Raw genomic sequence first — 26,214 nt, 5'->3', positions numbered from 1 at the left:
CTCGGGAGGAACCTGGGATCCCAGGCTCAAGTTTGGCCTTAAAATCTCAGAAAACAACCAGCACGCCTCCCTAGAAGCGGTGTGGGGAGTTGCGCGTGCGCGGCGGGAGGCAGGAGGGGAGGGGCCCTCGTGGCTGGCCTCCTGGGCCACCCTCAGCCTCAGAGTCCTGCCGCAACCTCGCAGGGTGATGACCTTTCCCCCTCATGGTGCTCGGGGGGCTCCGAGCACGCCCAGTGTGCAGCGAGCACCCTCGCAGAGCGAGCAAGGCCATCAGGACCGGGAATCGGGCGGAGTCCCGGAGCCCCAGCGCACCCGGAGGGAGCTGGCCGCCCCGCTGGTCCTGGGGGAGTGGGTGTGGGAGATACTGCGGACCCCCCGGCGCCCCTGATCGGCTCTGGGGGTCGTGCACCCCCTCCCAGCTCGGTCCTGCGGGGAGAGCAGAGGCTCGCACAGTGAGTGGGTCCCCGAGGCAGCAAGCACACGGGGAGCCAGCTGGGCGCCTGTGTCCACGGTCAGGGGACCAGAGGCAAGCGGTGGGGGCTCACGGCCGGGTGGTAACACGAGAACCGGCACGGTGGGGGCGGGGGGCAGGAGTCCTGGGCTGACTGCCTCCCCAGACTCAGACCGAGATGGGTCTTTACAGGGGATTCGTGAGGCCAGGTGGGTGGGGCCCCAATCCCACAGGACCAGTGTCCTTATTAGGAGAGAATCAGGACACACGCACTCCCAGGGGGCCGACCAGGTGGGGACCGGTGGAGGACACGGCGTCTCCAGCCCTGGAGAGGCCTCCGGGGGGACCAGCCTGGGGCACCTGGACCTCAGATCCCAGCCTCCTCCACTGGGGGACGGTGAGTGTGTGCGGTTCAAGCCGCCCCGCCTCGCCTATGGCTCCTGGAGGGAAGAGTACCCCCCATTCCGCCAGCAGAAGCGTCCACCTCTAACCCGCCCCGGGCAGAGGGCGCCCGCCCACCTGAAGGGTCAGCACAGGGTCTCGGGGGAGCTCGGCGGGGGACAGGAACTCCCGGATGGACGGACGGAGGCTGGCCGGTCCCGCTCCCTCCCGGCCCCGCACCATCCCGGCGGTCATTACTGCGTTCCCGCTCTCTGCAGCTGCATTGTAATGTGAGCTTATGTTCAATTTGTCGGGAGCTGGCAAATCGTCGCCGGCTCCTCGGTGACACACACTCATTTGCTCCTGGCCCTGGGTGTTTCTGAAAGTCGCGCGTTTTCCACCAGGCAAATTAAATTTCGACGTGAAGGCGGCCCTCTCCGGAGCTGACATCATGGGCGTTAATCACCCTCACACCTCTCGGGGTGCCGGAGCTGGAATCGTCTGCATTTCCAAGCAGCCCATTACTTACAGAGATGTGGCCTCCAAGCCCATAATGAAGTTATTAGTCGGAGTTGGGGCCCATATGGGTCCTCTCCACATTCCCTCTGGGGCTGGCTTGAGGGCTTGAGGGCGGCTGGAGAGGAGTCTTTGTCCTGTGTGTTTATCCATCTGGCCAAGCAGCGCTCGCTTCCTGACCACGACTGGAGGTGGGTTCCGGGAGCGGAGGGCAGGCGAGGCCCCGGGGGCACGAGGACTGGCTGGTAAGGACCGCGGGGTGAGCAGGTGCTGAGCCAGGCTGGTCACTCTTGAGGTCCAGAGAGACCCTGCCTGCCAGCCACGTGGGCCAGACAGACCAGAGAGGCTCGGTCCACCTGCGGGCGTCCACTCGGCCAGCGGGCTCCGAGGGAGGCCTGTGGGTGGCTGCTCGGGGCCGAGGATACAGTTGGCACGTGTCGTGTATGCACCAGGTCGTGTCCCCGCCGCCACAGGCTGCAGTCCTGACCCCAGTGAGATGGACTGCGAGGTGACGAGGCCCTGCCGTGGGGACCCCGCCGGGGGGCGAGGGAGACAGACAGCCATGTGCAGCCAGCAGGGGCGCAGCAGGAGAGCCGTCTCCCGGAACCGGGCCAGCAGCGCCTGGACCTTGGGCCTCCAGACGGGTGAGAGGGGCAGGCCGGCCGTCTGAGCCCCCGTCTGTGCCATCTGTCATGCAGCTGGCTGCCCAGGGCGGTGGGTGCTCTGCCACCCGACGTGGGCCCCCAGCAGCGGATCTGCTCCGAAGCCAGTGATGATGGATGCTCTCAGGAGGGTAGGCCCGATTCCCCAGGGAGCAGAGACCCCTCCCAACCTCCAGGCAAGCAGGTGACTGGTCTCTATGACTCCCAGGTTCTCAGGGCCTCGTGCTGTGGCCCCTGCAGACTGCTGATGGGTCTTCTGGGACCCAGGGCTGCACTGTCCCGGGAACCAGGGCCGGTCTGAGCTGAGCCTTCGGGAGGAGTAAGGGACACGGAATGGGGGCCAGGCGAGGCCATGGCATGAACAGGAAGGCGAGCGGGGGCGGGACCACCCGGGGATGACGGGGGCACCGGGGTGACCGGAGCGAGGCCCCAAGGAGGGGCTGTGACTCTAACTCCCAGCCCACCGCTTCCTGGGGCTGGGTCCCCGCGGCCTTCCAGGCCGGCCCCCCAGCGCCCTCCTCAGCACCTGATCCGTCAGGACCCTGACAAAGCACCTGAGCTCTCATCTTCGGCACCCCCCATCACAGAGGCCATGGCCAGGTGCCCGGGAGCCAGAGGGGCGGGCACGTGAGCAGAACAGGGGCAGCCCCGGGGGAGCGCCACCCAGCATGGACTCAGGGCCCCCAGCACTTAGGAGAGGGTGTGGCCGAGACCCGAGGGGACCGTGGCAGCTGTCCTGCACCTGCGTTCTCAGTGGTTCCTGGACACACAGGTTCCATCCCGTGCCCACCCCTGCGTCCTGGGGGACGGGCCGTAGGAGGGAAACACCGGGCTCCTGTGGGCGAGGCCGTTGCAGGACCCAGAGCGGCATCAGACGTCGGTCCTGGGAGGGAGGCGTGGACAGGGAGGTGTGTGTCACACACGCAGAGGACGCCTGCCCGCCCTTCATCGGGGAGCTGTCCCGCCCACATGGCCTGCCCTGTCCCGGGGTCCGTGTGCTCCTCAGCGGTTCTGCGGGACATTGATGCCGCTCCGGGCCTGTCCGGGTGAAACACTGGGAGCATCCTCCGTCTCAGAGGTGGAAACACAGAGCCCGCGGTGGACGCAACACACGGAGAGCAGGGCCCTTCTTTCTGCAGGGCTGCGGGAGCTTCCTCGCCGGGGGTCCCTACGGCACACAGCCCCCTGCTGGGCCCCCATGGTCCCAAGACAGGATGCTGGAACCTTCCATCTGCCCCGTGGAGAGTGAGGCCAACCCAGAAGTGAGCGGGCGCTGCCGGTGTCGGCCCCCAACAGGCAGGCAGCCCAGGGCGCGTTTCTCCCAAACCGAGCTGAAAAGCGCACCAGGCCCTCGAGGCCTCGTGGGCCAGGCCCTTGCGGGCACGCGGGTCCTCACTCGTGGCCTTGCTCGGGTTCATGACCGCGGCTTTCAGGCTCCACCTCGGGCCCCAAGGGTGCCTTGGGCTCTGTGACGAGGGCCTGGTGCCCACACTGGCCCTGCCCGCTCTGCAGAGGCGCCCGCCCCTCTGGGCTCCTGGGCACCCGGCTGTGGCCTCGGGGGGTGGGGGCGGACCGTGGATGAGAATCAGGAGCCTCGTCAGTCTGTAAACCTGAGAGTTTATAGAGCGTTGCCACCCACTCCCTCTCGCGCTCCTCTGAGAGTCCGCAGGCTGACCCAAGCTGGGATGATGGACTTCTGTTATTACCGAGGTGGAGATGGTCCCGCTGGAAAGTTCCACACGTAGCAGGTGTAATAAAGCACTTTCGCCAACAAGGCGCCCCCACGCTTTTAAAATCAATAAGCCATTTCTGATGCTCTGACGCGGGCTCTGACCTTATTTAGCCGCTGATGTGCTGGCTGTTGGCGTCGCTGCTCAGGGTCAGGTCCCGGGCCTCGCGCTCGCTGCATGCAGTCCAGGTAATGTCTGACCCTTTGCCGGGGGACCTGGGAGGGGCCAGGGGCGGGCTTCAGCGGATGGCCTCGGGGGGTCCCGCCTGGCACAGCCCCCATTTCTTTTCATCAGGAATTAGTAATAGTAACTACCTCTTGGAGAAGGAAATGGCAGCCCACTCCAGTACTCTTGCCTGGAAAATTCCATGGACGGAGAAGCCTGGTAGGCTATAGTCCATGGGGTCGCGAAGAGTCGGACACGACTGAGCGACTTCACTTCACCTGGGGCCGAGGCAGGAATTAGACCAGACTCGGAGCACAGAGGACACGCCAAGCGAAGGTCAGCACATTGCTCCCGCTGCAGCTGCTGTTAACACCCCCAAAGCCTCACCCTGGAGTCCCTTTCTGAAAATGAAGTGCGTGGGATCCAGGAACGTTCCCCAGCAGCACTGCGGACCCCACAGGGTGGCCTGTGACTCTGGGGGGTGGGCGGTGGCCGCGGCTCAGCGGGAATCCTAGCCTCCCCCGCAGAGTGGGCGTCACACCCAAGGAGGTGGAGCCTGGACCCGGGAAGGGGACTCCCGGGGCCAGGTCACAGCCTCGAGGGCCACGGCACCCCATTTCTGGGCCCTTCCCCGCAGGCGTGGGTCTGGTCATCGGGGGTCAGCACGGGGCCAACTGCTTCTCCACAGTAAGAGGGGGTCCCTCCCAAACTCTGCGGAACTCCCCAGGCCACCGGGGCCCTGCCCTCGGGCGGGTGCAGCCTTCTGCTCCTCTCCTGACCCGGCCTCTCTGCAGGGCGTGGTGCTGGGGGCCCTGGGTGGACCGCAGGCTGGCACCTGGGCCAGCTGTGCGTCCCGGGGGCAGGACCCTCTCCAGACTGGATGCTGGGCTGGATCTGGCCTCCCCTCCCCCAGCCAGGCCGTGGCCCCTGACCTTCAGCCGATTCTCTGACATTTAGCAAACAGTGTTGGCTGCCACCCCCTCCTTGGAGTCTCAGCCGGGCTTTTGTGCAGGCTCCGTGAGGATGCTGGCAGACAAGGGGCCGATCCTCACCCCGGGGGTCATTTGCACATTTCTCCAGAGGGAATGGTGGTGGGTATTTAGGTTGGAAGGACAAAGGGTCACTGTCCTGAGCCTCGAATGGTCTGTCTGGCCCCACCAGCAGCTCGGGGGATGAGCATTGAACTCTTTGGGGGATGGGGGAAGCCGGCCCGGACTCCTGAGTCCCTGGACACAGGACGCTGGGCAGTGATGCTCCCTGTGTTCCTGTGGTGGGGCCTGCTCACCCTGGAGGCAGCCTCAGCTGAGCAGCTTTTGACAGGCCCAGGGGTTGCTGCATGCTCAGAAGGGGCTTCTCCTGGGAGTAGGCGAGGCCTGGGTCTCGCCGCCTCTTGTCCCCACACCTGGAGCAATCCCCACCCGCCGCAGGAGTGGCCGCCCTCCGGGCAGCAGTGGTCCCGGGACATCTGGTCTTGCTTCCAGCTCGCCGAGCAGGGTCGCGGGAGTGTCGGCTCCTGGATGGACAGCTTTTGCGGGCCCCAGAGGTCAAGGGCAAGGAGCCCCTGGGGTGGGGCAGCAGCTGGGTGGTGTCCTGCTGAGTGTGAAGGCGGCTCTCCCACCCAGCAGTCACGGGCAGCCCCTGCCAGGACCACGTCGGGCTCCTTCCTGCGGGCTCCTGAGCCCGGCAGTTCTGGGAGGGCCATGCAGACGGCTCCCCGTCTGTGCTCCTTAGAAAGGGTGCCCTGCTGGGCGACGGGGTCTTGGCCTGGGCTCCCCAAAGCCGCCCGAGACAAGGATGGGCCTGCACATGGGCGTGACTGGAGAGAGTAGCTGGGGGTTGGGAGACAGGCGTCAGGAGAGAGGGCGGTAAATCAGGGGGAGGTCCCCAATCCCCCCCGGGGCGGCTGAGCTCCGCCTGGTGGGGCAGAGAAAGGCTGCCCCAGGGGCGGAAGGAGCAGAGACTGTGGTCCAGGGCCCGGGCACTTTGTGGGCAGGGGCGGCTATCCTGGAGAATGAAGGCCGGCGTCCAGGGGCTGGTCAGAGGCCGGGTCTGGGGTGGCAGGGCTGTGGATAAGAGCGAGGCGTCCGTGTGAGTGGTTAGGGACATGTTTGGCTCCTCAGGTTGTCCTGACTTGGAATCGGGAGAAGGAACAAGGGAAGCTGAGGGTCACTGATGGCCGTAGGGTGGGCCGGGAGTCGGATCTCCATTGTTGCCTGTGGTCTGGCCGGCGTCCGTATGATGCCACCTGCCTCCTAGTGGCCGGGCTGGGGTGCACGTCGCGGGGTGGAGCCTGGGGTGGTGGGATGGGGGTGGAGCAGGAACCAGCCCCTGCCAGGCTGGAACATCTCTGGGGGACGCTGGGCACAGTAAGGAGCAGGTGGGAGACTGGCTGGAGCCCCTAGATGGGCCCGTGGACTCGGACTTAGGGCAGACTCGGGAACATGCGAGGACCCGCTCTGGAGGCCAGGTGCAGGGGGTCCGCCTTGGTGCTGGCTGCGGAGACGGGCTCCCAGATGTGCACCAAAGAGATGATCCCAGACCCGGCTCCTGTCACCACAGCGGCGGCCGGGAAGCCTCTGGTTCTGGCCTGAGCAGCAGAAGATGCTCAGTCCCAGCAGCAGCTACCGGAGCGCTTGGAAGGCCAGGCCAGCCCCACACTGCTGCTGGCTCTGCCTGCTTTGAGCCGAATCCAGCATTTTATCTCCCTCAGATGGAGGCCTTTCAGTCTACATAGAAGCCTCGTTATTCTGGGGTCTCAGCTTCTGGAAGTCCTCAGCCCTGTTAGACTTTGGTCTTGCCGCCCACCCAGCCCTGTGCTCAGCCTCCAGGAAGCCCCTCTTGGCCCCAGTCACAGCACGTGCCTCCCGGAACTGGACTGCCCAGGACCAACATCCATTTCCTCCAGGAGAAGTTTCAGGAGAAAGGGTCTGGGTCTCATTTCCATCTGCACGCTCCTTGCTTGGACCAGAGTCAGACACAGGTAGGGGATGGGTGGATGTACAGATGGATGGATAGAAGGCTGGAGGAGACATAGATGGATGGATTGGCAGACAGGTAGATGGATGGGTGGACAGACAGATGTGTGATAGATAGATGTATTATAATGAATGTTCAGATAGATGAATAGATGGATGGGTGGATGGATAGTTGGGTGGCTAGAAGGAAATATGGATAGGTAGATGGATGGATAGGTGGATGGATGGATGGAGGACAGGATGACAGATGACGGATGAGTGAATAGATGGGTGATGGATGGTGGGTTGATGGAAATACAGATGGGTGGATAGAAGGATGGATGGATGAATAGATGAGCGATGGGTGCCTAGATGGATGGAAGGACTGGTGGGTGGATGGATAGATGGAGGAACACATGTGTGGACAGATGTATAGGATGTGCAGTTGGGTAGAGAGAACAACAGATGGATTAGATAGATAGATGTGTGGGTGGATGGATGGACGGATGATGGAACGAATGATGAGTGGATGGATGGGTGGATGATGGAATGATGGATGGATGGATAGATGATAGAACGAATGATGGATGGGTGGATGCGTGGATGATGGAACGAATGATGGGTGGATGGATGGGTGGATGATGGAATGAATGATGGATGGGTGGATGATGGAATGAATGATGGATGGAAGGGTGGGTGGACAGATGGAGGGATGATGGATGGAAGGATGAAGAGCTGGATGATGAGGGGTGGACTGATGGATGTACAGCTGGATGTGATGGATGGGTGAAGAGATGAAGCAGCTCTGAGGGTGTTACAGCCTCTTTGGGTGGTGAGGGCAGCCAGGTGGCCCAGCCCTGGCCCAGCCCCGGCTTGCCTGGCTCGAGGCAGGTCCTGAGCTCCTGAGCCTGTTTCCTCAGCAGTAAGTGGGGAACCTCTGCTTCAGGAGGTCACTGTGAGGACCACTTGTGATAAGGGGCCCAGGGCAGGGCTCCAGCTGTGGCCGCGGTCCTGCTGCCTGCGCTGGGGGCTGTTCTGTCTGCTCTTTGCCCACCTCTGTGACTTGGAGACTCACGCTTGTTGGCACAGTAGATCCCGTTGCCTCCTTCCTACCTGCTGTGTGGTGTCCAACCCTGTGGTTCTGCTGCAACCATCACCCCTCCCTGGAGGAAGGCACTCCTGTTGTCGTCTGATTTCAGAGGTTTTGTTATTAATAAAGAGAGGCTCCCCTGAGTCCTGTGCACCTCGTTGGACACCCGCAATCTGCTCCAGGTGTTCTGAGGATGTGACTTTCAGATTTAGGGTTGAGACATCTTGAATTTGACTGTATTGCCTCAAGGACTCTTCAACAGGAGTTGACTGTTTTTAAACGAAACCAGAACCTCCCTGTTTGCCTCCTAGAGTGGCCGCTCACTTGGATGCTGTGAGCCGGCTGCATTCCGGCCTCCTCCAGCCCCTAAGGCCCTGGGAGGAACAGCACATGCGTAGCTGTTCCAGGGACCCAGAGCACCAGGCTTCCCCCGTGGGCAGCAGTTCCCTTCCGGCTCATCAGGAGACACGTTGAGCGAAGGGGAGGTATCAAGATCACCTAGGGTGTGAGAGTGAGGGCTACCACGTGCGGAGACCAGGCGGGGCTTCACAGGAGAGGATGGGGCCACAGCGGTCAGGGCGGGGACCGGAGCCACACAGGCATTGCTGCAAGGCCAGAGAAGGGGAGCCGCTGGGCCCTGGAGGCTGTCATTGCAGGGGGCACGTCTGCTCCTCAGTGAAGCCCTGGACTCCCACCCGCCTTCCCGCCCCTCCCCAGCCCTCACCCAGGTGTCGCCTCCTCTGAGTTCCTCCTTGTCACCTGGCACCAGTAGGGAAGTCCACGGAGTGCAAAGCTCCAGGACTCAGCCCTGCGCCCTAAGGGGCCTGGCTACAGCTCAGGGGACCGGGGGAGAATGCAGGAGGAGGGCTCAGCCCGCGGTTCCTGCCTGAGCCTGGCCAATGGCAAGCTCAGACACCAGGGCCTCAGCAAGGCGGTCCCCGAGTAGGGAGATGAGGGCCTGGGGGCTTACCGTGAGCGGCCGTGGGTGCAGGGGCTTAGCGCCAGCCTGTGGATGACGGGAAGGGAGGTTTCACTGAGATCACACGCTTCTGGGGGTGCTGGGTGTCACAGAAGAAACAAGAGCGAGAGAGGAAGCACTCCAGACCACACAGGTCTGAGTGTGGTGGAGACTGAGCCGGCCCCCGCCCCAGCGTCCCTGCCGCCCTCGCTCCGCTAACGGCCTTCACATCCGCAACGTCCCCCTCTCCAGCCTGCGTTGGCTCTGCTCACTCCTGCTCTAGAGACACGATCCGGACGCCCCTGCCCGCCCCCCAGCGCCGGGTATAAAGGACCGAGGAGGCGGCCCTGCTGGGGGATCTGCCCTCCACACAGGATCAGAGCTTGAGCTCACAGCTTGCATTCCGGGGTGACTCCAGACCAGCATGGCCTGGCCCATCTCGCTGGGGCTCCCATAGCGATGCCCATGCCCCCAGCTTCCCTGGGGGTCGATGTTGCCCCTTCCGTGTGTGCGGAAGGGAGCCAAGTCCGGGAGGTGCCATCTGCCCAATTAGCTCTAGTCTGAGTCCCCAGCACTCGTGAGGGACCGAGGGGCAGAGGGCCTGACAGCTGGCCAGTGGTTCCACAGCTGCTGACCTGAGCCCGGGGCCCCCTCTCAGGCCCCTAGCCCTTGTCTTAAGATAAGGCCACCCCTGGCTGCTGGCCTGACCCCTCCCCCAGCACCATGGCCCTCCCCAGAGCAGGAGTGTGTCCCCAACAGGGTCACACGGTTGAATGCGATCTGAGAGGGGCGGCCGGGTGAGGGGTCCGTCCCTGCCTGACCCCAGAGTGCATAAGTAGGCGTGGAAACGGGCAGCCCCACCCCCAGTGTTCAGCCTTCCCGTCTGCAGCACGGGGAGCCTCACACTGCACTTAGCCCAGTCCTGGGGCGTGATCAGGGCACAGTACTCAGGACATCAGTGGACGTGCGTCTTTGCTTGGTGGACACACACACCTCTGCTCGGAGGATCATGGGGACCCGCGGCCCTAGGAGTGCCTGGTGACCACAGGGTCTGGCCTGGCCTGATGACTGAGGGTTGCCTGTGGGTGGCGGGGGGCTGCAGTCACCAAGGTGCGGACAAGGCTGAGGCAAGCAGGACCCCACTTTGGACACACACAGGCCTGGCTTCCAGATGGCCGTCTTCTTAGGACGGTCACTGTGGTCCTGTTCCAGCCTTGCTGTGGCTCAGCCATGAGTACAGAGTCCTAGGCTTCGGCAGCATGGGGACTGAGCTGGGATTCCCGACCACGGCCCCACCCTTGCTGAGCTGCCCCGTGGCTCCCCTCCCCGCTTCTCTGTGCCCTCAGCCGCTCAGGGGTCGTGTGCTCTGGGCGTCAGTTGGGTCCATGCACCCCCTGTTCTGGGATGGCTGGGATGGATGTCTGGTGGTAAAGCTGGGGTCTCCCAAGGACACCGGGGCCCTGGGGTGGGGGCGGGGGGATGGTCAAGCTCAGGGTCCCCTTGTGAGCAGGACGGCCCCTCCTCTGGAGACAAGCCCACCCTCAAGCCACAGGTGCGTCCAGGGAAGCCCTGCTCTTTGTCTCCACGCCCACTTGTTGCTAACTAATTATTCTTGCTGACGGGGGCTGGGTCCCTTACGGTGACCCCCAGACTTACCCACGCACACGGTGGCGGTCACCTTCCAGCTGTCCCCCAGCCCTGGCTTTGGTCCCAGGTGAGGATGAAGCCCTGATTCTGGGCCCAGTCTGCCCTTCAGGCCTGTTCTCCCGCCTGGACCCAGAAGAGGCGGAGCTTCAGCCCGGAGTCCTACTCCTTCCCACAGCGTCGGCGGCCCGAGGCTGCACTGGAGTCACCCCAGTCCTGACCTCCAACGCTTGCCCTTCGTGGCTTCCTCTGTCTGTTGCCTCCCGTTTCCTTGTCTGGCACGCTCACTGGCAACTCGGTCCCCTCTGCAAGCTCTGGACTCCGGTCTCCTGGCCCTGAGCCTGCCAGCTGGGCCCCACCTGCTGCGTCTTCCTGGTCCTCCCCCTCCTAGAAAGCCACGTGACTCCCTTCCACGCGGGTGACTTCTCTCCACCAGCCAAGGCCAGCCCTCCATCCCCTCCTGATCTCATGGTCTTTAGTTGTTAGAGTGTGTTCACACTTATTTAAAAACATAGCTGTGACCATCTCTATTTTGTTTATATCTGTTATCTCCCTCTATAAATACCACTTCGTTCTCTTCAACAAGGGCAGACTATTACATTATATGGACAGAATGCGATTCATTTACAGTATTTTTATAATACTAGGTCTTCTCAAATCACAGAGCTTAAATGTCTCACATGTTAGAAAAAAAAATCAAATAACAAATGGAAAGCAAGATTCTGCCTCGGTTTTTCTCACACCCTGACCTTTTCCCCAGGGACAAAACTGTTCATCATCTGGGCCTTCCTGCTGTGATTTTTATTTATTTATTTTTACCCAATGTGGCTGTAAGTGCTGACTTAAATGTGTACCCCTTGACTCACTGCTTCTGATCAGCCTTGTTAGGAAATAGTCAGACACACATTATGGTTTAGAGCAAGTTCCAGGGCAGGGCCTGAGCACCTCTCACTCTGAGCCAGGAGAAATCAGAAAGCCCACTTCAATACCACCGTACCTTCCCTTGTTTCATATAATTTTTTTTTTAAAAATCAAGGTTTAAGATCTGTATTTACCTTTCTACCATAAACATTTTTTTCTGAGTTTTGTCTACTTGTGGATTTTAAAACAAACCAAGAGATCAGTGTCATTTACAATACTACTTTATAAATATTGTTCAGCAAAGACAGCCCTGTGAAGAAAGAGATGTAACATTTTATAGTGAAGGTGTTACCAGTTAAAGGAGATTCTCCCCAGTGTGAGGGCCTAATGTGCTTTTAAGCACATACTTTACAGCTTATTTCACATCTAAAGAATCAAATATGCTAGATATTCTTCAGTCCCATATTCCCACACCCAACTCCTTGATTCCTTTTTCTGCTGGGATGTCACCCTGGGTCATTTTGCTGCTGTGGACACGTGGCCAGTCAACCGGAGTCTTGTGTGCCCTCAAACCTCAAATGCGGAACCACGTTGATAGTCTAGCTGGGTATAAAATTCTAGGTGCCAAAACTTATCTCTTTAGCGCCGAATGACCTGCTCCGGGGTTTTCTAGAAGCCGTGCTGCTAATGGAAACCCCAGCGTCTGACTTCCCAGAACATTCCTTTCTTCTCTTCATTCTGCCAGCTGCTCCGAGTCCCTTGCATTTCTTGGGTCCTGGTCTGAGTCAGACTTATTCTGAGTCTGGGGGCTGCCATCCAAGGATGTGTGTTCGGTTGTCTGAATTTCCTAGTCTCTGTTGCCTTTTACCTTCTCCTTTAAACTTTCTGTAGATAGGCGTTTGACACCTTGCATGTCTCAGCCTTTACCGACCCTCCCATCTATTTCTATCTACTCTCTGTTCTGCAAGGCATCCCTTAATTTCCACGCCTGGTTTCCACTCATGCCCGTTTTACTTCTCAGGGTATCCCCTGGAGCCCCAAGCTGGTTAGTCTTGTTGATTCTCAAGTTTTTCTTCTTGTTTTCTTTCCCTTTGTTTCACGGTAACTTACTTTCTTTCACTAGTGCACATTCTATCAAATTTCTTGTAGAATGATGCTATTTGAATTATTATTTTTATTACTTTACTTTTCTCTGAGTCATTAGTGATTTCCACCCCCCACCACCGCCCAGGGTCATGTGTTAAGAGTATTCATGTCCTGGGTTTTCCGTCTCTTTCTGCAAACACCTGGTCGTCCTCCTGGCCAGGTCCTCTCTCTACAGGAATAAGTGTGGAAGTGAGTACAGTCACTGCTCACTGATGTCACTCTCGTCCTATTGAACCAGCAGGCTTCTTGCTTGACCTGGAGAGCTGACTGTGGGTTCCCTGCGAACAGGCAGGGCATATGGACACTTAGGCACCCTTGGAAGGAGCAGTGGAGCTGGTGGGCAAGCAAAGTCCCAGACTGGCCTGATGATGGCCAGCTGCAGCCTGGGGATGTTTGTGCATCTCCCTCCCAGGGAATGGTCCTGCCTCTGACCCCTGTCCCTACCTGCTGTGGATGACCAGAGATGTCCATTCTGCCCTTTCTGGCTCTCTCTCACACTCTCCCTTTCTCAGGAGATCAGGAGACCCCAGGCATTGTTTGTCCCATGGGCCTTTTTGGCAATCTGGTGATGCTTATGAAACCCTTCTCAGAACAACATAAAAACATACAAGATTACTAAGAAAACCAATTATATTGAAATGCAGTTTTATCAAATGTTGGGAAACCTATTTTGATATAGTAATATGTTTGCTTCCTTATTAAAACATTACATAAAAATGTCTGGCAGTGGGACAACCATAATTGGAAGTCAGGGTGATATTTCAAGCTATCTGCATGAGCTGTAATGTGATATGAAGATTCCTGCGATTTCTGGTAGTGACAAAAATCACAGTTACACCTAAACTCTTACGTTTACTGCCTACGTGGCCAACTGAAGGGAAGTCAAGTTTCAGTTGGAGACACATCAAACAGAAGGCACGTCTTCCACACCCAGCCCTCTAGGCCCCTCCCCAGGCAGAAGACTCCTCTCTCTTCGGACAGCCCTCTTACAGCTGTGGCCTGAGCTACCCTCGCCTGACAGCAGCTCGCTCCACAACTCCCACCTGCGAGCGCCTGGCCTCTGCTCCTTGGAGGCATGCTTCCTCCTCTGGGGTCACATGTGCTGGCTCTGGAGCCCTGGACATCCTTCCAACACCTCTGGCTACAGCCTCTTCCCTTCTTTCCAGCATGTGGCTCCAGGACTCCCCACCCTTCCTGGCCTGAAGACTGTCCTCAATTTGGGGGGGGGGGCGCAATTCCCATGTGGTGCTAGTGGTAGAGAACCCCCCTGCCAATGCAAGAGACAATAGAGATGTGGGTTCAATCCCTGGGTTAGGAAGATCCCCTGGGGGAGGGCACGGCAACCCACTCCAGTATTCTTGCCTGGAGAATCCCACAGACAGAGGAGCCTAGCAGGCTACAGTTCATTCAGTCGCAAAGAACTGGACACAGCTGAAGTGACTGAGCATGCGTACACACACCAGTATGGCTTTATCATTTATTCTGATGCATCTCTTTGATCAGACCCCGGGTGTTCCCTCCTGCGGTGTGTGGTGTTTATTCGGACACCTTGAACTCACTTCCCAGTGGCACGGCTAATCCCCTCTGTGGACCTGTCACTCCTCTAAGGGCACAAGCAACGCGGCACGTGTGGCCCTGGGGAAGGCCCTGGAGCCGGAGGATAATCTGGTCCCCACGGCACCTCCCCTCCTGTTGCACTTGTTGAAAATAAATTTACACCCTGGTTCTCTTTATAAACTCTCTTCTCTTAGTTCTCTTTATAGAAGGAGCTTCGAAATGGTTAGTTTGTAAAAGTTCTCCTGGGGAATGGAGAATACTTGCAATTTTCAAAATTTCCAGTAGTAGCCACTTGACTGGGCACAGAGGATGTCAGAGGCTGGCCTTGCTTTCTGCTTGAGGTCCCTTTGGGGTCCTGGGGGTGTGTGTGTAGTGAGCACCCAGCGATCCTCAAGCCTTCTGAGGGGGACAGCACAGCACCAGGTGAGGACTGACCGCCAATGACCTTGGTGGAGGTCAGGCTCTATTCTGTTAGGAAGGGCGGCTCCCCAGAGGCTGCTGCAGGGGGAGTTTCCTGCAAAGTGCCTGGGGGTGAAGGCCAAGGAAGAGGCTGTTAAAGTAAATGGGACTCCGAGGGTCCATGCAAGGGGAGAGAGACCACACCCACCCACCCCGCCACCCACAAGGCAGGGTCTGAGTTGCTTGGCCTGTCTGAGGCTGCAGCCACTTCTCCAGGTAGCGGCCCAGAGCTGGTGTTCCTGTCTCGTGGACCATCCACAGGGAGGGGTCCTGGCTAGCAACGCAGCCCGCGTGGGGCATTGCTTCAGGGGCGGCCTCCCCTCTGACCGGGGCTGGCACAGCACCTCAGGCCAGGTCGGCAGCAGCAACCTTGGTGCTGGTCTGGAGTGACTTGCTGTCTGTGTCCCCAAGTGTGGGTGGAGGGCCTTGACTCACCTGACCTCCAGGAGCACTCCCAGGAGTGGCCCCTTTCCCTTCCTGCACATCAATGTCCCTGCAGGCAGAAAGCAGCTTTCTGGGGCCTGCTGTCCAGGCCTAAGGCTCCCTAGGACCCTCTGGCAGTGGGACCTTTTCCTGTGCCCCACCCACCCCACACGGTGGGGCTTAGGATCAGGCAGAGGCTCCCTCCCTGATCCCCAGCCAAAGCCCTTTGCTGGGAATTTGGAATTTTATTTGAAATTCAATTCAGGCAAACAACTGCCTTGAGACCTATACTGGCCTCCGGGACGCTGAACTGGGCACAGATACCCCGGCTCTGGGACTCAGAGTTGGTGAGGAAAACGGGTTGGTAGCGAATGCCAGCGCTTCCCAGAGGCATGAGGAGGCCGGGCCAGGAACGGCCCGCTCCTGCATCTAGCTCAGCCCCGGGCGTTGAGTGAGCGCCTACGCGCCGACCGCTGGCCGGAAGGATGGCACCTACTGGGGCCGGAATGTGCAGCGAGTGTATTTCCAGGACGAGGTGCAGATTTTCAGAAGCCGCCGCGGCTCAGTCCTGGGCAGTGGCGACGCCTAGGCCGGGGTCCCCGCCCCCGTCCTCCCCGGGAGCCGCGGAGCGCTGGGGGGTTGGGCGCACCAGGGGCTCGATCCCCGCTCGGTCGGCCCCCGCCTCGGCCGCCTCTGCAGTGAGGCCCCTGCGCGCCTAGGTGGAGCCCGACCCGCGGTTTTCGGCCGGACCGGCCTCGCCTGACCCGCCGGCGCGCCAGGCGGGGGCGCTGCAGGGCGGCAGGGGTCCCCTGGGTCCCCTCCGCGGCCCAGTGCGCATCGGCGGCTCGGCGGGCCGGCAGGAGCGCAGACGGCGGCGGGCGCGGGCCGGAGTCCGAGCGCCGCGCGGCCCCTCCCGCCGCCTCCCCAGAAGGACCGAGCCGATCGGGCGGCGGGCGCGCGCCACGGGCTGGAGCGGCGGCGTCCCGCGGGCGAGGCGCGCATTGTCGCCGGCCCCACCTGTCGGCGCGGCCGCCACCGCCGCCGCCACCGGCCCAGCCGGGCAGGGGGCCCGCGGGAGCCCGGGCCGGGCCTCGACCGGCCGCCGCGGCGGAGGCGCGGGCTCCGGGAGCGCGGAGGCCGGCACCGTTCGAGGGCCACCGGGCCACGCAAGTTCTCTGCCTGCGGGCTGGGCCCGGCCGCGCGGGCCCCGGCGGCGGCGATGGTGCGGCGGCCCCGAGCCCGGCGCGCAGCCCCGGCCCCGCGCTCGGTTCTCCGCGGCGGCGGCGGCGGCGGCGGCAGCGCGGCCCCCTGAGCCCCGGGCCGGAGCGAGCGCGGCGGCGGCGGCGAGAGGAAGGCAGCGGCGGGAGGCGACAGGCGACCGGCGGTCGGGCCGTTGCGCAATCCACGGCCCGCCGTCCGAGCCCTGCCGGCGGCGCGGCTCCGGGGGCGGCGGCGGGGCTGATTCATGGGGCCGCGGCGGCCACCCCCCCGCGCCCGGGCCCCCGGCGCCCCGCAGCCCGCGCTGGTGGCCGAGCGGCCGGAGCGGCGGCCGCCGCGGCCCGAGCCTCGGTGCTAACCTCCCCGCCCCGCCCGCCCCCTCCCCGCGCCCCCGCCCGCTCCCCTCCCCCTGCCCAAAAAGACACAGCCCGGCTCCCGGAGCGGCACCTCCAGTCGCGGCGGAGCGCGGCGTTGGCGCGGATGGAGGGCGCGAGCGGGCGGCCGCGGCGGCTGCACCCGGCGGGGCGCTGATGCGGCGCCTGGACCTTTGCTGCTCGACTTGGGGGGCGTCGGCCGAGTGGGCACTCCGCGATGCAGCTCCTGAAGGCGCTCTGGGCACTCGCGGGGGCCGCGCTCTGCTGCTTCCTCGTCCTGGTGATCCACGCGCAGTTCCTGAAAGAAGGTAATTGTCCCCCCGCGCGCCAGGCTTCCAGCACGTTCGGCCGCCGCCGCCGCGCTCGGCCCGGCCAGCCCGGCACCACCGCGGGGCCCCGGCGCCCGGCGCGCACCCTGCCCGGCCCCGCGTGGATCCCGCAGCCGCGCTCAGCCCCGGGTCCGAGGTGGCGGGCGGCGCGGACGCGGCGGCCTCGGTGCCTCTGGCGCCGCCGGGCCCCGGCCCGCTTCGGGGCTGCCGTGCCGTCCCCTTCCCCGCACGGCTCGTGGGCAGCGGCGCCTGGCCTCTGTCCGCCGGCTCTCGGTAGATGGCACCCGCGCTCCACGCTGGCGGGCCAGGCGCGGGCCCGGGCGGAGGGAGCCCCGGACGAGGCCTGCGCGTCCGCACCCCGCTCTCCGCGCCGCCTTCCGGGCGAGCCCGGGGCCCGCCGGCTCTAGGAGCAGGGGCTCGCCCGCCAGAGCGCCTGGCCCCGCACCAAGTCCGGCCCCCCGTCCTCCTTGCCTGCTTGAGAGCGGAGCTCGCGCTGCAGTGGATCTCTTTCTTGGGACTTGGTTGAGTCGAGCAAGTTGATGGAAGCATTTGTGGGACGGGCGGCCCTGCACCTGCTGTCCAGGGCAGGAGCCCCGGGGCTCGCAGGGCGGGTGTGGACCCGAGTACCGGGGCATTCCTGGGAACTTGCTGGCTCGGAGGCCTGGGCTCTGGAGGGCAGCCCGGGTGCACTGGGCTCAGCCCGGCTGCCCTTGTGGAACAGCCGCCGGGCGGCGCCCACTGCCATGGTGGCCGTGCACTGGCCCCCAGGCCCCTTGCCCCCAGGACTGCGCGGTGCCCCCCCAACCCCGGCCAACAGGGCAGGCCAGCCCACCTCCAAGCCTCCGTGGCCCGAAGAGCAGGCAGATCCTCGTTAGCTCCGGGCCCTCACAAAGGTCAGTGTGCAGCGTTCAGCTGCTTTCCAGCCTAATTAACGAGCTGCCTCTGGCTCTCCGGAAGCAGGTAGGTGTGGGAGGCCAGGCTGCCCGTCACCTGCTCCTTTGGCCTGGTGTCCACTTCCTGCCCTTGGTTTTGGGTCCAGGCCCTGAAGGGAGAGGGGACCACCCCCCCACCCTGGGGGTGCTGCTGCAGGCCCAGGCGGCCCCGAGAGGGCCCGGTGAGGGCCGCCTTCCACCACCGGCTTGCTTCAGGAGTGGCTGGGGATGGGTGGTCCCTGGGGGCTAGCAAGCCACCCAGGGGCTGATGCCAGCTGCGCTCTCTGCCAGGGGACTCTGGGGCCCACCAAGTGGACGACGGTTCCTTTCCACCGGGCTGTGCTTTCAGGGGGATCTCTCGAAAGGGGACTCCTGTGAAGTTCACTGCTTCTAAGGTGGAAAGGGCCGGGCTGTGTGTGTGTTCCCCCGGGGAGGGGGCTGTTCTGTGTGGACGCAGATTCTCCGTGATCCTAGAGCCGTCGTGGTGAGAGAGGGAGTTCTGAGCACCTCTGGCTGAGCCCCGGCCTTCCGCTCGCCCGGTGGGAGCCGACCGGTCCTGCTGTCTTCAGAGGCCCTGCCGTCCTCCTGAGGCCCTGTGTCTTAAGGTCAAAACGCATGTTTTGATCGACAGAGAGTTTCTGTCTTCTGGATTCAAAGAGTATGGGTGCAGGGCAGGGCAGGGGTTCGGGGCCTCATCTTGCTTGGAGAGGGTGCTGTTTTCTGAGATTGGATTTTTGGAGAGCCTGGCACAGAAACCTCCGCGTTTACCCTGCTCTGGGCAGCAACCTCAGCGAGGCGCTCAACGCTCTGGAAGCCGGTGTAGGAACAGGGAGGTGGGGCGTGGGGCCCGGAGCAGGTCCGCGCTCTGCAGGCACTCAGGGGAAGTTTGTGTGCACAGCCCTCTGCAGTCCTTAGAAGCGCCGTCTGTCCATCCTGAAGAATGTCACAGTCCTGCTTCCCAGGGTGGAGCACCCTGCACCCCGTATCTCTGAAAGGTCAGACTGAGAGCAAGCACCCTGCCCTCCCTGACTGTCCCCTGTGGGGTCAGGAGCCCCGGGCAGGTGCTGGGGGGCCGGGGGGCGGCCCGCCCTGGATGCACGGGACCCCTGGGCCCTCTGGCTGCAGGCCCCGGGCCACTTCCTTCCAGGCGCACTGGCCCCAGGAGGGGGGAGCGCGGCGGGCGGACAGACAATTGTGACTTGTTGTCTGCGGACGGGTGGGAGAGAGCTGTTTAAATGGCCATTTCCCTGAATCTGGCTTTCTCAGCGGTGAAGAATGGGGGGCCTGGGGAGCCGCTTTTCCACACTCCGCCTTTTGTGTGCAGATGCGGGTCACCCCGTGGCTAATCTGTCCCCCTCTGGCCAGTCTGTCTCCCAGTGTTGGCGAAGATGAATAGGGCTGTGCACGAGAGAGAGGCGTATTGTGGTTCCTGATTGCAGTCTTGGCCGGGCCGGTCTTTGTGAGAGCCTCCTGCCCGCCGTGGCCAGCCGGGCCGGGCGCTCAGAGGGCGGGGGAAAGAGGGCTGCGGCCTGGGGCGGGGGCCGTGGGGAACTGGACAACCCTGCCTCCTCCTGCTCACCCCTTGGGACGCCCTGCCCCTCCTCTGGGGAGCTCGGGCTGGCCTTGGCCTCGACACAGCACTCACGTGCCCCGTGTTTGTGAACTAGTCCGGGGCGGGGTGGGGGGGCGGTCTGGGGAACTGATTTCAAATGCAGCCTCTTACTCGGGGGACGGAAGGCCCGCGTGGTGCTGTGCCCCAAGAAGGCAGAGGGGAGACTTCCTTTGATCTCCCTAACGATGCTAGGTCTCAGAACACGGCCTTAAGGAAACGGCAGGAATTAGGGGAAAAAAAGGATTTTCCGTCTCTCTCTACGAAAGACTTGAAGGTATTTTTCTCCTAGCTTTTCAATCACCGTGCAGATTCAGGCCCTCGGGTCGCCGCTGATGTAACCGGAGCAGTACAGTCCGCTCTTTGCTGCAGCTGTGGGTCTGAGGTCTGCCTGTCTCCCTCTCCTTGGGGGCCGCAGAGCTGGGAGGTGGGTGGGCGTGTGATTCACAGCCTCTGTGGGAGAGCGTGTTTCGGGAGATGAGTGTGTACATCCGGACACGCTTGCCGTGGACCCGGCCTTGATTCCGGAGGTCCTTTCTGAATCGGACAGCTGCTCTGAGGGCCGACTGTTGAGTAAACAGGATTCCACTTTGGTTTATTTAGTTAGCGCCTCATTCTGGAAGAGAAACGGAATTCTGGGCGCCCAGGGCCGGGGGGAGCACGCGTACCCCCGAGCAGCCCCTCCGTGGTGTCCTGTGAATGGCCGTGACTCTGTGCTCCTGGCGGTCATCGCTGTCGTCGTCACGAGCTCAGGAGTGAGCCCAGAGTTAACTCTGTCTCTTACGTCTGTGAGTGTATTTTAAAAAGTGGACAGAGGCCTGACAGCACAGTTCCTGGAACCCAGGGGTCCATCAGAAATGTATCTGTGGGAGCAGAAAATCACCCCGGTTACAACCCACACAGGGTCTCCCAGGCACTGACGCATGCAGGCAGCCCCCTGTGGGTCGGGAAGGATTGTGGATCCCGTGTCGAGCTTCCGAGCACGGGAGAGTTCCGGGGCCTAGGCTGTGCCCAGATGGTTCTCAGAGGCTGTGATAACGAGGAGGGTCAGGACAGAGGCCCGGGGCTGGTGTTCGAGTCGGCAGAAGACTGAGACGCCCTGTGTTCCAGACGCTTCTGACCACCCGCCCGGACCTCCCGGGAGGCCGGGGGCGCCCAGCCCACCCTGCCTGCCTGTTTCTCCCGGAGGCTCCGGGTGCGCACCAAGGGGCCCGGCCACGCTGCCTTTTCTCCCCTCAGCAGAGCCCCTTTGTGAGGCCAAGGAAGTGGGGCTGGCTGGGGGGCACTTGGGGGCTGCATTGAAATAGCCCAGCTCCTCATTGCTATGTATCATCATTTCCGCGTGGCAGAGAATCTAAAGCCCGCACTCAACGTAACGGGAGCCTTGTTGCGGAGCATCTGACAGCTGGACAAAGTGAGAGCGGAGAAGGGCTGGTCAGGGGGTGATTGCTGGGGTGCCAGGGCCTGGCCGGCTGCTGTACACCCCCGGGCCGGGCACAGGCGTGCAGGCTGGGGAGGGCTGCCCTTGGCCAGACTCTCCGCCCTCATCTCTGGAAGCTCTTCAGGCCCTGTCTTGGCCTCCACCCTGAGCAGGCATCAGGGGCCCTGCAGCAGACCGTGTGAGCTCCAGCTCCAGAGTCTGCTTTACAAACCTGTACGCACCAGGCTCTTACACCAGGGTCTCTGCGCATCCTGGGCACACAGCCCCGTGTAGGGGTGCCAGCGGCGAGGGGGCAGTGTGGGGTGGCCAGGTCCCCTCCCTGTGGAGGGCCGCTGAGGCCTGCAGGAGGCGGGGGTGCTGGGTCCCCGGCAGCGGAGCACCGCCGACTCGTCGTGTGTGTGTGTGTGTGTGTGTGTGTGGTGGTTTGTTGTTCAGTCGTGAAGTCACGTCCGACTCTCTACGACCCCATGGACTGCAGCACTCTGCTGTCCTCCACTGTCTCCCGGAGCTTGCTCAAACTCACGTCCATCGAGTCGGTGATGCCATCCAGCCATCTCATCCTCTGTCGTCCCCTCCTCCTTCCCCCAGTCTTTCCCAGCATCGGGTCTTTTCCAGTGAGTCGGCTCTGAGCATCAGGTGGCCAGAGTATTGAAGCTTCAGTACCAGTGCTTCCGTTGAATATTCGGGGTTGATCTCCTTTAGGGTGGACTGGTTGGATGACGTGGATGCGTTCACTAAACTCTCCACAGGTGTTATGTCCGTAGGCACATGGAGTGAGTGAGATACACTGAGAACCTGCTCTTGGATCAGGAAGCTGCCCTTAATCTCTGCACTTGCCAGTCAGTAGATGGTTACAGGAGACGCAGAGTGCAGTATGAGCTGCGTGACAGAAAGCATCGAGGTTGTCACTGTGCGTCTGCGTGTAACGTGTGCTGCTGTTCACACGTGTTCAGTGAATGGACTCCGAGCCCCCTGGAGGGGCACGCAGTGAGGCCTGGAGTCCTCGTCCTGCTGTGCTGGTGACCAGCTGGCCTGCCATGACCGCTCCCTTTCATCTTTCCTCCTGAGTCTGTTCCTCTGTGCACACCGAGGCGCTCACACAGCTGACATGGTCACAAACGTGGGGACACATGCGCGCATGGACACACAGGCAGGCACACGTGGGCGCAGCGCCCAGCCTGGAGGCAGGAAGCAGGGCAGAGGCCCGGGGGTCCCGTCTCTGCCCCCAGCACCCTGGGGCCGCCTTGCCCGAGGAGGCCACGTCCAGCGAGGCCCAGCGATGTCCACGGACAGGTCACAGAGGTCACAGAGCCAAGGGGACGTGGGCCAGTGTGTGCGCTCACTGTCTCTTCTTCTCTGCTTGGACCCGGAGCCCAGCGGCTCCTGGAGTCGCATACCTACCCCCCCTCACACATCCCGTACCTCGCTGACCCAGCGCCTGGCTCGTGGGCTTACACATGCTTGTGCAAATGGCCTTTGTAACTGGGAAGCTGGCTGGACATGTGATATCAGGCAAGTCACTGGACCACTGGGACCCTCAGTCTCCTTGGCAGAACGGACAGGTCGCAGACCTGAAACTTAGGTTGGTCCAGCCCGTATTTCCTGAGCTGAAGACAATGCTGATCTTGGACGGAGCCCCTCCAGGGACTCAAGCTGCCCACTCCACGCCCACTCCCCACTCCCTGCCCCTCTGAGATTCCTTCCCCAGGTCATCTCATCTGGGAGGCCTCAGCTGCGGCTGCCAGCACGTTCCAGGATGCTGGGTCTTGCTTCAGGGAGTTCCCAGGGAGGGACAGGGCCCTCCATCTCTCCCTCACAAGGGCTCTGACCACCGACCCAACCTGTGCCCTCCAGAACCATCTCTGAGGCAAGGGGCTTCCTAAGGGAGATGGGAGCCCAGGACAGCTGAAAGGGCAGGGGACAGGCCCAGCCCCGCAGGCCACCCCGGGACCCGTCAGACCGAGGGTCTCGGCCGTGTTCCTGGCAGACGCGGGCCTGGGCCCTGAGAGCCTGGTGGGCTGGGGTGGCCCCAAGCCTCCAGGGATTTGGAGGCCGCTGACCAGGCTTGAGTGAAGCCCTGCCCCGACCCCACCCCGGCGGGGAGGGCCCATCCCCACGTGGCCCCGGAGAGTCCAGCGCAGGAAGGCTGGGACCCGCCTGCTTCCTAGCCGTTCCGTAGTCCCTAGGGCGGGAAGCCTTTGCCGCCTGCCTGGGGCTGAGATGCTGTCCACGAGCTGGCCCAGGCTGCAGGCCCGGAGGGTCACCCACTGAGCTGGCTGCACGGGGCTGGCGGTGGACGGAGGCTGTTCTCGGCCCACCCAGCCCCCTGGCAGTGACCTGAGCAGCGGGAAGGGCCAGCCCCTTCCTTCCAGGCACCCGTGTGTGTTTGTGGAGCTGCAGGGGGTGGTGGGGGAGGAGAAGCAGGGTCACCTTTTAGCAGGGGAAGGGCAGACGCTCGCAGGTGGGGAACCGGGTGGGCGTCCCCCCAATGGCCTGGCTGTGCAGGCCCTCCGCCCCCTGCCATCCACACGGCCTCTGCCGCCAATCGTCGCCAGTGCCCCGGTGGCCCAGGGCAGGAGCTGGGCCGTGTGCTCTGCCGCCCTCGTCTGGGTGACTTGATGGTGTCTGTGGTGATTTATGGATGGTCCCCTGTGGATCACGTGGCCCTTTGTCCAAACACAACTTTGCAGGAGTGGGAGGGAGGCCTGCTCTGTGCCCCAGCCCCTCTGGCTGCCCGGGAGCTCGGGGGGTACCACCCAGACGACCCCCACTTTCAGTAGGAAGATCCCACACGTGATTGGAGAAAGTGGGTCACAGACTCAGACCGTGCTCGGGGGACCCACGTGAGGCACCGTGGCTGACCCCCAGCCCCGTAGACGGAGTCGCGTGTCTGACAAGACTGAGCCAAGGGCTGTGGGTGTGTCCAGTGGTCTTCGCAGCCCACCCGTGGGGCGGGTGACCCCGGGTCCAGCCGTTCCCACCCACGGGCCCGTGTTTGTCTGCTGCTCTCCCAGGGTGCACGGGAGTCCTTTTTATTCTTTGCGTCTAATCCTCCTTAGGAGATGGAGCCTGCCCCGTCCGATGAAAACCCTGCAGGTATGATGTCTCCTCTGGCATCCAGGCCAGGATGCTCCTGGTGGTTGAGGTCGGGGCCAGGAGACCCTGGACCGTCTCAGGCCTTCCTAGGGCGGGATGGGACGGCCAGGGTGGTGCCTCTCCAGCCACGTGGTGGCCACCTCCAGGGCAGTGTAGCCCAGGGACAGTCGGGGCACCTCGGGCAGGACTTGGGGGAGCCTGGCCAGCCCTGAGAGGGCTACCTTCAGTACACTGAGCTCCCTGGTGTCCTGGGCAATAATGACTTGGTCCTTATTGGGCCTGGGGTGGTCACCCTGGAGGCCTCAGTCCACCAGCTGTGGCCCTGGCGGGTCCCATGGGCACCGGCTCCCTGGCTTGGGGGAGCAATCCGAGGTCTCAGACTGCGGGGACGGCATGGTGGTGCCTGCCTTCCCCACCCTGCAGGACTTGGGGTGAGACCTCAGCAATGGACCTGTGACCCCGGGGTGCCAGTGGCTGGTCTGTGCCCTGGTCTCCTGGTATGACAGTGAGTCCGGCAAGGGGCTGAGGCTGGACCTCGTGGGCGGCCCCCTCTGCCGCTTCCCCCTTGGAGGCTGGTTCTGGAAGGTCCCTGAGGACCCTGCGGGAAGTCCCAAACCACACCACACATGCCCACCCTCAGCCCTTTGTTCTTCCCAAGAGTCTGGAGGAGGGTGTGCAGCCTTTCAAACACACAGTCTTTTCAAAGTCAGCCTCTGCCTGGAGAAGGCGGGTTGTATCAGCCAGTTCCTTCTCTTCTCCTCCAACCGCAGGAGCAGCTGAGCAGGCTCCGCACGCTTTACTGAGACAGGAGCCCCGGTCTCGCTGATGCTTAGCTATGCTTTGCAGGACCCCCACCCCCCGCCATCATCCTGAGCCCCACTTCCCCAGGAGCCCTGCACGGCCACAGCCCCTGGGGCCGATTGCCTGGGCGACGGCCTTGCTAGACATAGTGGCCCAGGGTGGGCCACACATTGAGCGCCTGCAGTATGCCGGCACGAGCTGTGTGCTGGTGCCCGTGGGACCCTGTGCGTGACGAGCTGGGCTCCTGAAGAAGCGCACGGCTGAGAGCTGAGCCGTGGCCCCCCAGGGACGGTGCACCCAGAACCTGTGGGGGGGCCTGGTTGGGGAGGAGGGTGATTTGCAGGTGAGGTTAAGGTAAGACTCTCTGGGCGCCATCATCTGGATGGGGTCCACCCTGCACCCAGAGAGAAGCGTCCTTAGAAAAGAAGAGATGCAAGAGAGGCCCATGTGAAGATGGAGGCAGAGACGGACGATGTGGCCACCAGCCAAGGGATGCCCATGGCCTCCAGAGGCTGGAAGAGGCAGAGGACCCTCCCCCAGAGGCTCCAGAGAGTGCGTGGCCCTGCCCACGCCGTGACCTTGAACCTGAGGCTCCCAGGACCCAGTGGGATGAGTTTCCAGGGTTTGCTCTCATTGTTGCCACGGCTGCAGGAAGCCAGCAGGCCACACGCGGGTGATTGAGGGGCGCATGCCGGGAGGAGCCCGGCCAGGTGTGCCATGCGTGCAGGGGTCTCACCACCTCTGTCCCAGGGACGCCCGGACGGGCAGACGCCCCATCAGTGTTCAGGCAAAGACGTGGTCCCTGTCTGGCGTCTGGGCCCATAAAGGCAATGGCCATTGAGTCCCAGCTTGAGGCAGAAGCCGCATCTCCTGGAGGTGAGGGTTGGGAGCGGCCCGGAAGTCCTCAGCACGCCTCCATCTGTAAATCAGTGTTTCCCAAAGCCAGGGCACGTAGGCTGTGCATACGAGATGACTTTATGCGGGCTTGGGTGGGCATTTTTCATTTTAACGGTCGTGTGTTTATTTTTATGGTTACCTTCTATTTATGGCCACGGGGCTGGCTTCCTGCTCACAGAAGATGGAGAGTTCCTTCCCGGCCAGACAGGGACGCTCGTGGGGGGGTCGCAGTGGAGGCAGTGAGCCACGGGGGCGCATGTTTATGGAGCATCTACTGCGCGCCGGGCCCAGCGAACAGGCTAAGCCAGGCAGCAGGAGGCTGGTGGGCACGGGGCTGAGGCTCTGGGCAGCAGGGGCCCCAGAGGGTCGTGCAGTTGGATGAGGGTCATCACAGGCCACGCTCCAGTAGCCATGGTCACTTCCTTGGTGTCCAGGCCAACTGAGAACGAAGGGGCCTCCCTGTAATGCGGGACATGCACTCCACGGAGGATGCTGGAGAGAGAGGTAGGCGGTCAGCTTC

At 62.4% G+C, this 26,214-nt stretch overlaps 1 protein-coding gene across 2 annotated transcripts in view; it reads left to right on the top strand.

Annotated features, from left to right (window-relative positions):
• The window catches only part of TAFA5 (TAFA chemokine like family member 5), a 176,032-nt gene that overhangs the window by 54,088 nt on the left and 95,730 nt on the right, over nucleotides 1-26,214 (top strand). Inside the window, exon 1 of one of the 2 annotated variants that reach the window (XM_070370070.1) lies at nucleotides 16,766-16,897. The exons of the other annotated variant lie outside the window; for it this stretch is intronic. Coding sequence (XP_070226171.1) covers nucleotides 16,807-16,897 — 91 coding nt within the window. The 5' untranslated portion in view covers nucleotides 16,766-16,806. Of the gene's footprint in view, nucleotides 1-16,765; nucleotides 16,898-26,214 lie in introns of those variants that run through there. 2 annotated transcript variants of the gene reach the window in all.

The sequence above is a fragment of the Bos mutus genome, chromosome 5, assembly GCF_027580195.1.
Source record: "Bos mutus isolate GX-2022 chromosome 5, NWIPB_WYAK_1.1, whole genome shotgun sequence".
In the NCBI taxonomy this organism is placed as follows: domain Eukaryota; kingdom Metazoa; phylum Chordata; class Mammalia; order Artiodactyla; family Bovidae; genus Bos; species Bos mutus.
Note: the sequence above shows the minus strand (reverse complement) of the source record. Positions and strands in the feature narration are given on the sequence as shown.